The sequence below is a fragment of the Fusarium pseudograminearum genome, chromosome 1 (assembly GCF_000303195.2).
Source record: "Fusarium pseudograminearum CS3096 chromosome 1, whole genome shotgun sequence".
NCBI classification, from domain to species: domain Eukaryota; kingdom Fungi; phylum Ascomycota; class Sordariomycetes; order Hypocreales; family Nectriaceae; genus Fusarium; species Fusarium pseudograminearum.
In genome coordinates this window covers 9,672,378-9,685,610 of record NC_031951.1, presented here as the reverse complement: position 1 = coordinate 9,685,610, position 13,233 = coordinate 9,672,378, and the positions used below count along the sequence as shown (strand labels likewise).

Below are 13,233 nucleotides of genomic sequence, written 5' to 3'. Positions count from 1 at the left end.
CAATATAATCAAGTCAATCATTTCTTCTTCTCATGAGTTTACTCCATCAAGTCGCCTCAAGTTGGCTTTGGGAATAGCAACGGGTGATATGTCACATTGAATGACAACTCACCATCTGAGACAAGACCATATCCGGTCGATCTAATTAGCTAGTCCTTGTTTTTGTCCCGTTCCTGGTGAAGACACGCTAAACTAGCGTCCACAGATGCTTTTGTGCCTTGCATTGGTTGACATGTCCCGAAGTTAGATCCCCTCGCATTCCATTCAATGAAAACCGCCCGTTGAGTAGACTATCTTGGCGTGGAAAATCGGAGTTAAGTAGCCTTTCCCAGGACATGATTCGTTGTGAACTTGTCTATTAAGGTTCTGTGGCAGATACATTGACATAAGTGTCAGGAGGTTGCCAATGAATACACGAATCAAGAATTCCGGTGATATTTTCATCCCAAGAGCCAAGTAACTAAAATTGTGATAGCTGATGATACAATGGAGCTAGAGAGGCCGGAAACAGGCCCAAATCTAGGCGCGAGTTTGTTCGAGAACATTCACAGGAGCAGAACGGGGTCTGCCAAAACCCAGATGGGATAAGGCATGTCTTACTTAGTTGGTAAATTCACATTAATCAGAACTGAGGCCTATAGATGCGCCATATCTAAACAATTCGAAAGTACCCCCAAATTAATATCGACCCAAGTCCAAATATCCATTGGTATAGAAACCAACTCATGCTCGTGGTAATAAGATAGTATCAGAGACACCACGTGCTGTATTTCCTACAACAATGAATGAGCGAACACCCCCCTTGGTATAATATATGACAGTGAGTAAACCAACCAGCAGTACTCCCTGTGGCCACAAATACTTCTCCTGCTAAAGAAATCATAAATCCTCGCCTCAAAATTTCAATTCTTTGATAACCTCATCACCATAGTTCCCCATCAGGTACCAAATCCTTAGGTGCTATACCCCTCTGTTCTGCTCGGTAACTATTTCGTGATGCTCGGACAGCCGAAAGATTTAAAGGCAGGGGTGGTCCTTTGCGAGGTGCACCAGGTTCCCTGGGATTTTGAGGGCTTGGTGGTTTTGGTGCAGGCTTGGGATGCGCAGGGAGCCCCATGGAGCCCTCGGGCAGCTCAGGTGGTCCAGAATTCCTCTGGTGTTTTGGAGTAGTCGGCGAGACTTGCTTGCGAATGTCGGGATCGTATAAGTGGTGGACAGGGTGGCCGCTGGGCGACTGCACAGGATCAGGTCGGCTTTGGCGTTTGAGGCTTTTAGGTGATGTTGGATCCCAAGCCTCAGCGAATGCATTCCCGGGATGGATGATGGTTAAGAGACCTGCGGCTAACAATGGCAACACTCCTCCGACAACCATAAAAGCAGCTTGGTTCTGGAACACATCTCCTGAAACACCGTCTGCGAGCTCAACAAGCCGGTAGAAGGAATAGACAATTAGGAGGGCAGACGCCATCTCCATTGCTAGATCCGTATTAGTCAGGAACAAGACGGTATGGCAGGGTCTCTTTACCCATGAGGAACTTCTTGAACTGTGACGACGAGTAAATCTGTGAATGTCGGGCATCGAGGGTTCCTCGTCGAGTACTTAAGCTGAGTGTGAACCAAAAGTGCAACCCGGTGCATGCTACCAAGGATAAAGCTTGTATAGCTAAGCCTGTGGCAGCAATTGCTGCTCCCTGTTTGCGCTGATTGGATTTAGTAAATGAAGGTCACACGCTCTCGTATTTGGAGTAACATACGCTAAAACTATTCGTCTCGTACGCCATGAATATGACGCCGACAAGCTCGAATATGATAGTGACAGCAGCGAATCCCCAGAAGATCAGACAAGCCACCAACGGCCTAAATGGACAGATTGGCCTTCCATAAATGCAAAGTATATGAGGAAGGACAATGAATATGGCGATGCTCATTAACGATGGGCCCAGAATGGTTCCAAACAAAACGAGAAAGAAATGTCCCTGGTCATCCCGTTTTGAGTGGAGTAGAATCCGGCCGATAAATCCCAGCACTTCGAGAAGAAGCCCGGCTGTGAGTACGATGGAGAATAGATAGGTTTTAGATCGAATTCCGAAGTATAGTGCAGCAATAGAAAGCAGAGCAAAGACGGTGAGTAACACGGCGTTACCACCTACGCTCGGGCTGTAAGTGTAGAAGCCATCAGAGGCCGGACAGGTCGATCCACAATCGCCTGGCATTGTCGAGTGTCGACCAGCAAGTTTGGCTAATGGTCATGGCAGGCTGACATCTGGGTCAGAAGTAAAAAGACTCGGAGAATAAGACGGGATGGCTTGGCCCCCTACATATAGACAGACCAGATTCTGCCATCTGCCTACCGGCCTGGGCGGAGCCCTGCATGTGAGGCTCTATACCCTGGGGGCGCTGCAGAGAGGGGAGAGCTGATGGGAGCATCATAAATGCAGTGCAACATAGGGACAGGCTGGACAAGGTCTTGACGGGTAAGACGGGTATTCAGCCTTTATCCGATATCTCTTGGTTGGTCCAATAGCAGGGACGAACAACTACCGTAACCTCGAACCATGACGGTCCACGAGCAAACAGCACCAACCATCTTAGTTATGATCAACAGCCGAGGGCACCAACTTGCATAGCACCCAACCTGTACGTAAAGTGCGGGACACGAAAGGAAGGCCATGAAGCATTAGAGAAAGAACATGTGGCTGTTGGTCGATGCATCCTTGTAGTCCTAGACCAGGGTTCATGATGTTGATAGAGTGGTTTTTTTTGCAAATTATGAAGGGTGAGTGGTCACTGGGTATTCCATCCTTGTCGTGCTTGACCAGGATGACATTTGTAAATTGGTTTGACAACATGCGTGATGGGTTGACATGACTAGGACAGCTGCATAGAATCATCCTTGCAACTGAAAATCATGACAGAGTAAATCAGAAGCATAACTTAACCGGAGCCCGACAAGGTTGCGTATCCAGGATCATGGCAATCTCTGCCTGCAAGAGACAATCTCTTGTCGTTGCGCTGGCTTAGGATGGGGGCTAAGCTTGCCAATCATCCAAGGCATCAGGCGGGGAAACGGCGGCAGCCCGCGCGGCACAGACGCAGCGGGCGACCGGTGCAAGGCCATCCAAGCGGCCAGTCTTGATCATGGTTGGTGGACGAGCGCGAGACGGGGCCTGCCATGGTCTTTGGGCGGCAAACGGCCCGCATCATGTCATTACGCGAGCCGTTCTAACGCGAGCGGTGATCAGAAGTTGACCTGTGCACTGACTTTTGACTTTCTGTACTGAATGATGCCCGCAGGCATCTCGAGATGTGTGACAGGCGTGGATGTTTGGAGTCATGGCATGATCCGATATTAGAGTTGAGTAATTATTAATCTCAAGAGTCGCGGAGTGATTCCGGATTCTTCGGACTTCTGGGACTGCATACGAAGCGCTGGCCGCGCAAACAATGCATACAGACCCTGGCTGCACGCGATGCCTGGTGAACCTCGGACCAGCTGGAGAGAGAGCCGTACTGAACAGAGGGACCCTGAATATGCAGTTGGTCCGACATGCAGCACATTTCATGCTAAAGAATTGTGGGCATCGAAACACCTCGCGGAATGTTTTGGGTGTTGTCGATCGCCGTCTTTGCTCCCCTGGCAGAAGGCATTTGCCGGCACGTATTGGTGTAATAAGGTTCGCACCCACATAAAAGTCACTGATGTGTAATGGTTTTTTTGTGCTGAAATTATTGTGTTGGTGATCTCTCCTACTGGTGCAGTGGAGAATGCGACAGGCTCCAGGGCTTGAACAAGCAGGTGATGTTCACTGAATTTGTCGTCACCAACAGAATTCATGCAACTTCTGCATCGTGAAGCACTTGAAGCTTGGATGTGATGTTTTCTCTATCTCTAACCAACTCGTACCGGGGATCCTGGAGTATTCTGCCAAACAAGTACCATCGCAGAGCGGCACAGCGAGATATGTGGTCGTGTGAAGATTTCGACGGCAACGGTTACCCCTGCTTGAGGGACTTTTGCCAGACTGCCAGATGGACCAGCAGAGGAGCAAGGTTAGAGAACCACTTCATCGGTGATCAACAAATTTCAAGATCTGTCAAACGCCTAGATCGGTCTCCCGGCGCTAAAGAGCACCGACTTGACTCACCCGCCACATGAGCTTGCGCGCCACAGTCAGAGGGGCCGCCACAAATCACCTCTCCAGTGTGTCTGTCTCTTGTCTCTGCCTCTGTCATGTCAGGTGCGGTTTAGGCCTTGGTCCATCGCGGGGCTTGGCTCAGGCTGAGCAGCCGTGGTGACGTACAACCGACCTAGATTCCCGCGCATCCGTCACGTTAAGTCAATGGAAAGATTTCCAATTGTTTCCTATACACGCAATGCAAAGTTGACAGCTCTTTGGAGCCTTTTGAAAGGATACATCAAGTCGTAAGCTACTAATTCAACAAACGAGCCGGGTCTCATCTCGACATTCAGCAGACTTGGAATCATCGTACGCCCAAACGGCCCAACCATCCACCACGAAAACAACCATCAGACCGTTACGCCTAAACAACCCTAATATATAACGGCCGTGTCGCACTACGAACATCGCTGTTTTCCAACGCTCATCTTCGCCCATCATGTCTATCCGAATAGCGCTAGACAACCAGCCCGAGTTCTACACCAACCTCGATTTTATTCAAGGTCGAGTCATCCTCGGCATCAATCGCAACGAACAGATCGGCAGCATTGTTGTCAAGCTTGAAGGAGAGTCCGGAACTGCCCTGCAAGCTCCCAATGTCTTTGATCCCCAGAACATGGGCAGAATTCAGGCTGGCCCCCAACGACCTCCTGGCAGCATAGCAACAGAGAACCACAAGATCCTATACAAGCTACAACAGGTCTTCCCAGACGACTATTATGCTAGCTCATCAAACCCATATGGCGCATACCCGCTCCAGGCCGGCGAACACGACTTTCCCTTCAAGTTCAAACTTCCCATCAACAATGCATGTAGCGATCCAATGGCCATGTCCAAGATCGGCGGCATGGCCAATGTAGGAGGCTTTGGGGGCGGAGGAATGTTTGGTATCGGTGGTGTGAGAGTCATGGACGGTAGCAAACAACTCTACCTTCGTCATGTTACCCGCACATTACCACCATCATTGACAGGTTATCCCGGAGAGGCAGAGATCCGCTACTATATCAAGGTTACAATACAACGACCAGGACTTCTCAAGGAAAACTGGCGATATCAAATAGGATTGAAGTTCTTGCCTATTGAGCCTCCCAGACCAAAACCGACCACTCAAGAAGCTTTTGCCCGTCGTCCTTTTACCTTTCGACCACAGTCCCCTCAACCAGAAAAGAAACGCTCTTCTCTCTTCAACTTTGGAAGCAGTTCTGAATCCAAATCTGCCTCTAATCCGGATCCTGCTTCAGAAATTGCTCCAGCGCCTGCAATCGAAATATCAGCTCGCCTACCTCATCCCAGCATCTTGACTTGCAACAAGCCGATTCCCCTGCGACTTATCGCCAAGAAGCTTAACAACAACCCAGAACAAGTGTACTTGGTTTCGTTCCAGATGGAGCTCATCGGGCGCACTGATGTCCGCGCTCTTGAGCTTCACAACCAGAAGATCAACCGATGGGTCGTTGTTTCCAACCCCACTATCAATATCCCGTTGACCACAGGTCCCGATGATGAGGTTGGAAAGGAGTTGGTGATTCCTGATCATGTATGGAAGAGTATACCTCTACCCAATACCGTGGCGCCGTCGTTTGCCACATGTAATCTTTCAAGGAAATATGAGCTTGAAATCAAGCTTGGTCTGGCGTGGGGCCAGCCAAAGAAGGGGCTGACCACCAAAAGCCCGCCAGTCATCATTCTGCCTTTGCACTTTGCGCAAGTAGAGGTCTACTCCGGCATCACTCCTCCGGCCGAGCTTGTCGAGACCGCAAGGTCAACACGGCCTGGCCGTGCAACCTTTACGAACAGCACTCCTCCACGCCTGCCACCCAGGCAGAATTCCGTCCATGTATCACCCCCACAACAGCAACAGCCACGACCTTCTCAAGCATTCAGCCAAGCTCCCCCTCAGCCGGCTCACGATCCTCTTTACCCACCGCAATTGGCCGCAGGTCAGGACGCGCCTCCGTACGACGATGCCCCGCCCAGTTACGACGAGGCCGTCGCCGAGAACTTGGCTGGCCCCTTTGATGGAATGCAATCTCGGCCAGCTTACAGCGGTGTTACCAATGAGAATGCGCCTAGCCAGTTACCTCCTGAGAAGAGCTAAATTAGGCAGATCGCTTTTTGTTACAGACGAACGTTTCACGCGCCGATGATAGTGACAAACGAAGGGTTTAATAGGCAGTCAGTTATGCGAGCGGGAAAGAAGGGACGTTTGCAGTTAGATACCTTGTTCGACCATACCCACTTGATACGCATGTTTCTTTCTTATCTGTGATGGGGTTCGGGATAATAGGTTAATCACAAGTTGTGCGAAAAGGCTATAATTCGACAGGTGGCGCAAACCCTATCGCAGACCCAGACTTCGATGCGCCTCTGGGTCTCATGAGCAAATGTTCTGGGCGGAAGATTTAGATTAAATGATTACGTTTATAGATTCATTTTTACTGGGATTGTACGAAACATAAACTGTTTTCTATGTAGTGATATAAATCTGCATGAGGAGTATGTTTAGCTAAGAAGACTGCCGCTTTGGTAACGAGGAAACAGTAAAACTCATAATTGTAGCAAACATACTATCATATTGATACTCGATGACTTTCTGATTTGATTCACTCTCGAATCCATCAACAGTATCTCATAACAGCTCATTTTGCCCCAGTCAATGCAACCTTTGTTCCGTCTGAATGATGACCACATTAGACATATATCTATCACAACTCGACAGATCATCGACTCATTCTTCTTGGTTATAGATCTAGTATAGCCTCACAGTTTAAGCATAATTGCCTCTATATTACCTGGAGTATTCATGTTGATAGCACTCTCTCATTGCTTCTCACTACTATGGCAGTATCTCAAACCGCCATAAAAACGGTGACGTCACCCGTTCAACGTCTGTGTTTCTCGCATTGCGACCTTTCGACTCCATGTCACCACAACACTCCATCGTGTCTTCCACCCATGCGATCCAAAAATCCATGAACAGACCTATAATATGGCGCAATGCGCCCGCTCCAACTCTGGTCAGATATACGTACCGCAAGCAACAACCCATAGTCCAATGTCGGAGCTTCACTTATAGTCGCTGCGTTGGTCGTGAATTTGACCCCAGGATAAAAGCCGTGGGTAGGGCGATATCCGATGACTACGCTCTAATACGAGAGAAATACGGTAGATTCTCCAAATCCTGGTTTCTTGCTTGGGGAAATCTCACTGATAATCACGCAACAGATACCCCAAAATACCCCATCGTCCTCGCTCATGGCCTGTTTGGCTTTGCCGAACTGAGCCTTTCTCCCTACTTCCCATCAGTAGAGTACTGGCATGGCATTCGCGATGCCCTCACTGCGCAAGGCGCTACCGTTCTGACTCCTGCCGTTCCTCCGTCGTCTTCAATTGCCGATCGCGCCGCTGCCCTCCGTTCCGCCCTTGAAGCGCACGCTCCGGCGCCTGAGGCTGTCACCATCGTCGCACACAGCATGGGCGGCCTTGACGCCCGATACATGCTGTCGCATCTTGAGCCTCTCCCCGTCCGCGTCGCAGCGCTCGTCACCGTTGCCACCCCGCACCGAGGCAGCGCCTTTGCGGACTATCTTCTTGACGAGGAGGTCTCGCCGGTACACCATTACTTGCCCCAGCTGTACAAGACGCTTGAGAGAGCGGGTCTGGGCACAGCGGCTTTTTCGCAGTTGACGAGACGGTACATGGCGGAGGAGTTCAATCCAAGCACGCCGGACCAACCCGACGTACGGTACTTTTCCTACGGAGCGGCAGTGGAGCGACCGGCGCTGTTGAGTCCGTTCCGGCACCCACACGCCGTCATGACGCAAGCGGAGGGACCCAACGACGGGCTTGTGAGCGTGGAGAGTAGTTCCTGGGGTACATATAAAGGCACACTGCTTGGTGTGAGTCACTTGGATCTTATCAACTGGTCTAATCGTGTAGGGTGGACGGTTCGGGAGTGGATGGGGATCAAGAAGAATTTCAACGCGATCGCATTTTACCTTGACATAGCAGACATGTTAGCCAAGGAGGGTTTTTAATATGCGCCTGCTCCGTATGGTGTTTAATTATTGTATCACTAGCATTAGATTATCTTGACATGTAATGATATATAAAAAATAGATGAGAGGAAAAGTCACAGCTTTATACACAGTTGCTTTGTTCAGTCACTTGTGCGATTTAGGCGCGATACAGAGTCATGTAAAGAATCATTATTGTTTGCTTCAAACAGGTAGGTATCAGTAGCATTAGAATATAGAACACAGCCACCTAGCCGCGAACACTCGACGAGAACCCGTCCTCCAGCACATTTGTCCCACGAGATCCGGTGGTATGTATGTATGTACGATGAAATGCAAGCCAAGACTGCTGGTCGTTGGGGATTCGACTGGCAACTGGCAAGCGATGAGCTGATGAGGGACGTAGCCGATGTTTGACTGGAATACGGGGTCACTGTCGGTCACCCGAAGTGTCGCAGGAGGCACCTTGACGTAACACCGCGTCTACTTTTGAGGCAAATAGTCGAAAAACGCTCATGACTATGCCTCAGGTCACCCTCCACTCTCTCCCTAACCTCGGTCTTCTCCGGACATTCGGTTTAGACGGCGGAGGCCTTGTTAGCCTTGCGAGCAGCAGCCTTCTTGTAAAAGAAGAGACTGAGAAGGCCAATGGCGACTGTTGACAATGTTAGCATGCGTCGCAACGGGACTCGAGGGCCAAGATTGACATACCAACGCCGACGATGCAGAAGACGACAATAACACCAGCCTCCTTAGCAGCCCAGTTCTGGCGCTTGGCGAGCTGGTGGGCGACCGAGTCGCGGGTCATGAGAGACTTGATAGCGGCCATTGTGTTGTGGGAACGGAGAGATTACTAAATAATATGTTAGAACAAGGTTGAACAATTTTCGCTTTGCGACATGAAAAATCAAGATGATGAAAAGTTCTCGTTCGCGTCCATTGAGCGCTGGTGTCACAACAATATCATAACCATGACCGTCTCGTTGCTCAATTGAGCCGTGTCGCAACGAATTGACAAAACAGATTTATCCCAAGAAGGTCTGGTCTTAACGAGGGAGTGCCAAGCACTGGGACTGGGGCCGGCAGTTGTGACCAGGATTGCGACAACATGCGTGACCAGAGCTGGATTGAGAGACGACGATCATGGGTGAAGAATTGTTGTGGTCATCGCGACAAATAATGGAAGCCGAGGCGGGCGAAACGAGTGACGAGAGCAGCGTAACAGCAAAAGAGCGGCTTACCTTTGCGAGCTTTGAAGGGTGATGAAGAAGCAGCAAGAGAAAATGGTCGCGAGGCGGGTTTTGCTATGCTTTTGTTGATCAGCTATCCGACACCAAGAATCACCCAAGAGCTGCGAAAAGTGGGGAAGACATCGTCACGACCCGACGACAAACAGTCTTGAACCAAACGAGGCCTAGGATTCTCTGGGTAAAATGGGTCCCAAGCCCGGTAACAGCAGCTAGGAAGAGGCCAGGGCGAGCAAGCCGGGGTCTCTTTTAGTGGTTGCTTGGGTCTTCTGGGGGTGTGAGCATGGGCATGGACATGGGCATGCATGAGACTGGACTGATGAGAGAGTAAGTGTCTCTCTCTGTGCGTGGTGTGACAGAGGCTTGATACTTGGGCGTTAGGTCAGGCCTATCCCGCCGTGTTTTTGTGCACTGTACAGCCAAAAACATGACGCCCGATTGCCCCGGAGGATGTGGATTTCCGATTTCCAGAGTGATGATGATGTTCCAGTCCATGGACCGAGGGAGGGAAAGGCTGGGCAGGCCCGGGAAAGATAGTGGAACGCGCAGAAACAAAACAAACGCACAGTGATTGTCACTACTTACAGAGATTGGCTGATTGGAATTTGGCTGTCTTGTACTTGTCTGAGAGGTTATAGGGAGAGGAATCTTGGAGGTTGTGAGAAGCTGTATTGAGGTCGACAAAAGGATGCAACTAAGACAACTGAGTAAGGGAAGCTTCGCTGGTGTGAGGAAGGGGTACCTCCGTGATAGTGCAGGCAGGTACTCTGTTACTGAGGATCCAGATCAGCAACTTCCTGACTGATATCCAACCTCCATGGAGAACGAGGGATATTACAGGCACCATATCAAGATTATGCTCAACTACGACGATATTGGGTAACAGCTATCACAATAATCGCTCACCGAAAATTAATACGCAATTCAGGATGGATGCGACAGACATCATGATACTTGAATCCCAAGGTCACTTCAATGTCACCAGATTACAAAGACTCGAGACCCATACCATCTGATTCTGTTTACATGCTTGGCCAATTCCCCTCTCCACGAACGGGCCGCTTGTACATGAGCACTAGTCCCAGTGCAAGGCACGAGCGGAGATACACGAAAGATACCTACGAATACAATCGCCCGGACGACGTTAAGCCGTGGAGAAATGGTACAAAAAAAAAGGAAGTCCTGCCTGGGTTTGCTTGACCAAAGCGTTCGTAACTCGGAACACGGCAACTGAAAAACGGTGCGGTGAGATTATCCTGTGGAGGGCGCCGAAGCTCTATGCCACTTCCATCAACGGTTCCACTACCCACGAGGCATACCAGTAGCAGCAAAAAATGCATGCAGCAAGTTGGCAACACAGCTTATGATACAGAGAATTACAGTGTGCTGGTATATCCGTACGGTACATGCGGCCACTTCTCAGCACACAGCGGAGGCTCGCCCTCGCGACTGACAAGATGAGCTGCGCGAATTTCCCTCCCTCTGGGTTAACAGCTCCGTAGCATTATTGGGCCCGGCTACGACGGAGTTGATACAACGGATACCTTCTTGTTGGTAGGATGACGGACACGAATCAAAACGCAAGAGAGAGATTGCCCAAGGGCTACGAAATGAAGGCGTATCCATCGTCGTACAGTTATGTTGCTAAACAGTTGGTCCCCAATTCTCTCCTCTCTTTTATGTTTATTATTTCTATCGTGAGTTTATGCCCATCTTTTAAATTACAGTGCATTTGACCTGGATCAACAACATTGATGTCTCGGCAGCCCTTGAAACACCAATCAGGTAGCTGCCGCAAAAGCTTAGGTGCATGACCCTTGCTTACATATATCATGTTGTTCATTCACTTCGGTTATCACCAAAGCTCGATTAAAAACAATACCTTATCCGTTAACTTGGGCAATGGCTCTGGGATGATGAGACAACTTCAAGTCTGGTGAACGGATGGCAGCCTCGGAAAAGCCGCCCATTTCGCAGCAATTGCTATACATGCGACTCTCACCAGCCTCTTATTCCTATTCGTTGGTAGGTTCCATCCGAAAGGAAAATCCTCAGTAGCCTGACTCCACATGTTTTCCCGATCTCCACAGTTACGCACAGCACTGTGCAGGCTTGACGTGACATTACAAGGATAAAGCAGAATCAAGCCTTATCGACCCAGTTCAATGCCGGGAAGAAGCCTACATCATGTGTTTGTTTCCGGTGCTTTTCACAGGTTGTTGCCGACTATCTACCTCGATGTTTGCAAATACAGGGGCGAGTTTCAGTGAAATCCTCATGTATTATTGTGAAAGAGTTTGTTCTGATATAGGTTATGTTCTCTACATGTCCAGAAATACCATTACACAACAATCTCAACATCATGAGAAAACTCTAGAGGTCTAGGCTGGGGCCACAAATGCAAACGAGCTTCCCAGCTCGGTACGCGGAGTGGAGAGTCGATATCTCATCACTGGCTACTGACAGCGTCAGTATACACCAATACACCTGCAGGGCTTTTGTGTCCCCCTTTACGAATACAGCTCTCGACTATTACCAGTATTTCATGCCTCGATGCCCTGTATCTCACAGCCAGGTGCCAGGTATAAGCTGGGCCCTGCTGCACAATAGCTTGACTCAGAAGCTCACACTCCAGGCCGTTCCCGCTAAAAGTCTCGCCTGGAAGAACCGGAAGACGACGCATAAAAACCTCAAGGCGCAGGGTTTGTCGCTTTACCTACATAGTATCTAGTTGCCGACTCGTCACCGGAACACCTCGCTATCGCCGCGGGTCAAGTTACCGGCGCGACAATCGCTGGCTACTATGAGGTCATTGACGATTACTGTCCAAGCTCTAGCAAGGGTTCTAAGAAAAGCCTCGTCAAAAAGAACTGCGCTTGTGATTAAGTGCAGTATTGCCTAGCAACAAGTACTTAAAGTTTATATCTCGAACCGAAAACCCCCATGGATTTTACATACCAACCTCCTGCGTTTCTGCTTATTGTTAAAAACGGCAGCAACATGTAACCTGTCATGTGGTTGCATCTGTTCCTGGCAAACTTAGCTACCAGCTCCCGGAGAAGTATGTACAGTCACTATACCATGATTTCCTCAACGGCATGAAAATGAGGCTTGCAGATCGGCGTGCAACATAGGAAATGTTGATATCTAAGCTCTGAATGTAAAAATAGGTGAACTCTGGTTCGAGGTGACCCAATCTAACTTACTTATTTCATCTTTCACGTTTACAACAGTCAAGGCAAAATTTACAGTTACCAACACCCGATAAAGAGTACAAGCTATGCCAATTTACCTGCGGAAAGGAGCTCAGTTAGTGGCACGAGCTATTGTCGATGAACCTCAGTGCGGCTTCATCCATCAAGGAACAGCTCCACGATCAAGGATACCGGGCAGGCTATCAAGCCATCTTCTGGAGGCGGTCTGCTCGCTCGGTGAAGGATCAACGGCATCCTTTGGTGTTGAGGCGTACGGTGGTATTGCACAAGGGCCAATGAATCATGCCGTTGTTGTTTTTCCAATTGGATGGATTGTGAGTGTTGAGTTTATACTCTGGTATGTACGCGTGTTCACTGCAACATGCCTGAAGCTGGACAACACTTCGTCATGTTGACCAGGCACATATTGGCCCGTTTGAACCCAACACAAAAGGCTTTCAAGACAATGAATATATGCACAAATATTGAATCCATTTTTCACATACGACCATACCTACCAGAGAACTCGGGATCCCGTCCGCTCTCCCATAGATAAGCTGGTAAGGGGCGGATTAGTAGTTGGGTCGGTGACGACCAG

At 49.4% G+C, this 13,233-nt stretch overlaps 5 protein-coding genes across 5 annotated transcripts; 3 read left to right on the top strand and 2 right to left on the bottom strand.

Moving 5' to 3' along the window:
* Nucleotides 1-922: 922 nt before the first annotated feature.
* Nucleotides 923-2,213, bottom strand: FPSE_04549 (uncharacterized protein; the record flags this gene model as incomplete). The annotated part of the gene is made up of 3 exons (XM_009257667.1): nucleotides 923-1,476; nucleotides 1,526-1,700; nucleotides 1,755-2,213. 3 exons carry the CDS (start codon nucleotides 2,211-2,213, stop codon nucleotides 923-925), a joined length of 1,188 nt encoding a protein of 395 aa, XP_009255942.1.
* A 2,404-nt stretch (nucleotides 2,214-4,617) lies between these two features.
* FPSE_04550 (uncharacterized protein) lies at nucleotides 4,618-6,276 on the top strand (the record flags this gene model as incomplete). The annotated part of the gene is made up of 1 exon (XM_009257668.1): nucleotides 4,618-6,276. The coding sequence occupies one exon, from the start codon at nucleotides 4,618-4,620 to the stop codon at nucleotides 6,274-6,276; it is 1,659 nt and encodes a 552-aa protein (XP_009255943.1).
* Nucleotides 6,277-7,099: 823 nt separating this feature from the next.
* On the top strand, nucleotides 7,100-8,215 carry FPSE_04551 (uncharacterized protein; the record flags this gene model as incomplete). Its single annotated transcript, XM_009257669.1, has 1 exon — nucleotides 7,100-8,215. One exon carries the CDS (start codon nucleotides 7,100-7,102, stop codon nucleotides 8,213-8,215), a length of 1,116 nt encoding a protein of 371 aa, XP_009255944.1.
* Nucleotides 8,216-8,772: 557 nt separating this feature from the next.
* On the bottom strand, nucleotides 8,773-9,023 carry FPSE_04552 (uncharacterized protein; the record flags this gene model as incomplete). The annotated part of the gene is made up of 2 exons (XM_009257670.1): nucleotides 8,773-8,849; nucleotides 8,906-9,023. 2 exons carry the CDS (start codon nucleotides 9,021-9,023, stop codon nucleotides 8,773-8,775), a joined length of 195 nt encoding a protein of 64 aa, XP_009255945.1.
* Nucleotides 9,024-11,839: 2,816 nt separating this feature from the next.
* FPSE_04553 (uncharacterized protein) lies at nucleotides 11,840-12,327 on the top strand (the record flags this gene model as incomplete). The annotated part of the gene is made up of 3 exons (XM_009257671.1): nucleotides 11,840-11,862; nucleotides 11,935-12,143; nucleotides 12,173-12,327. 3 exons carry the CDS (start codon nucleotides 11,840-11,842, stop codon nucleotides 12,325-12,327), a joined length of 387 nt encoding a protein of 128 aa, XP_009255946.1.
* Between the last annotated feature and the right edge of the window lie 906 nt (nucleotides 12,328-13,233).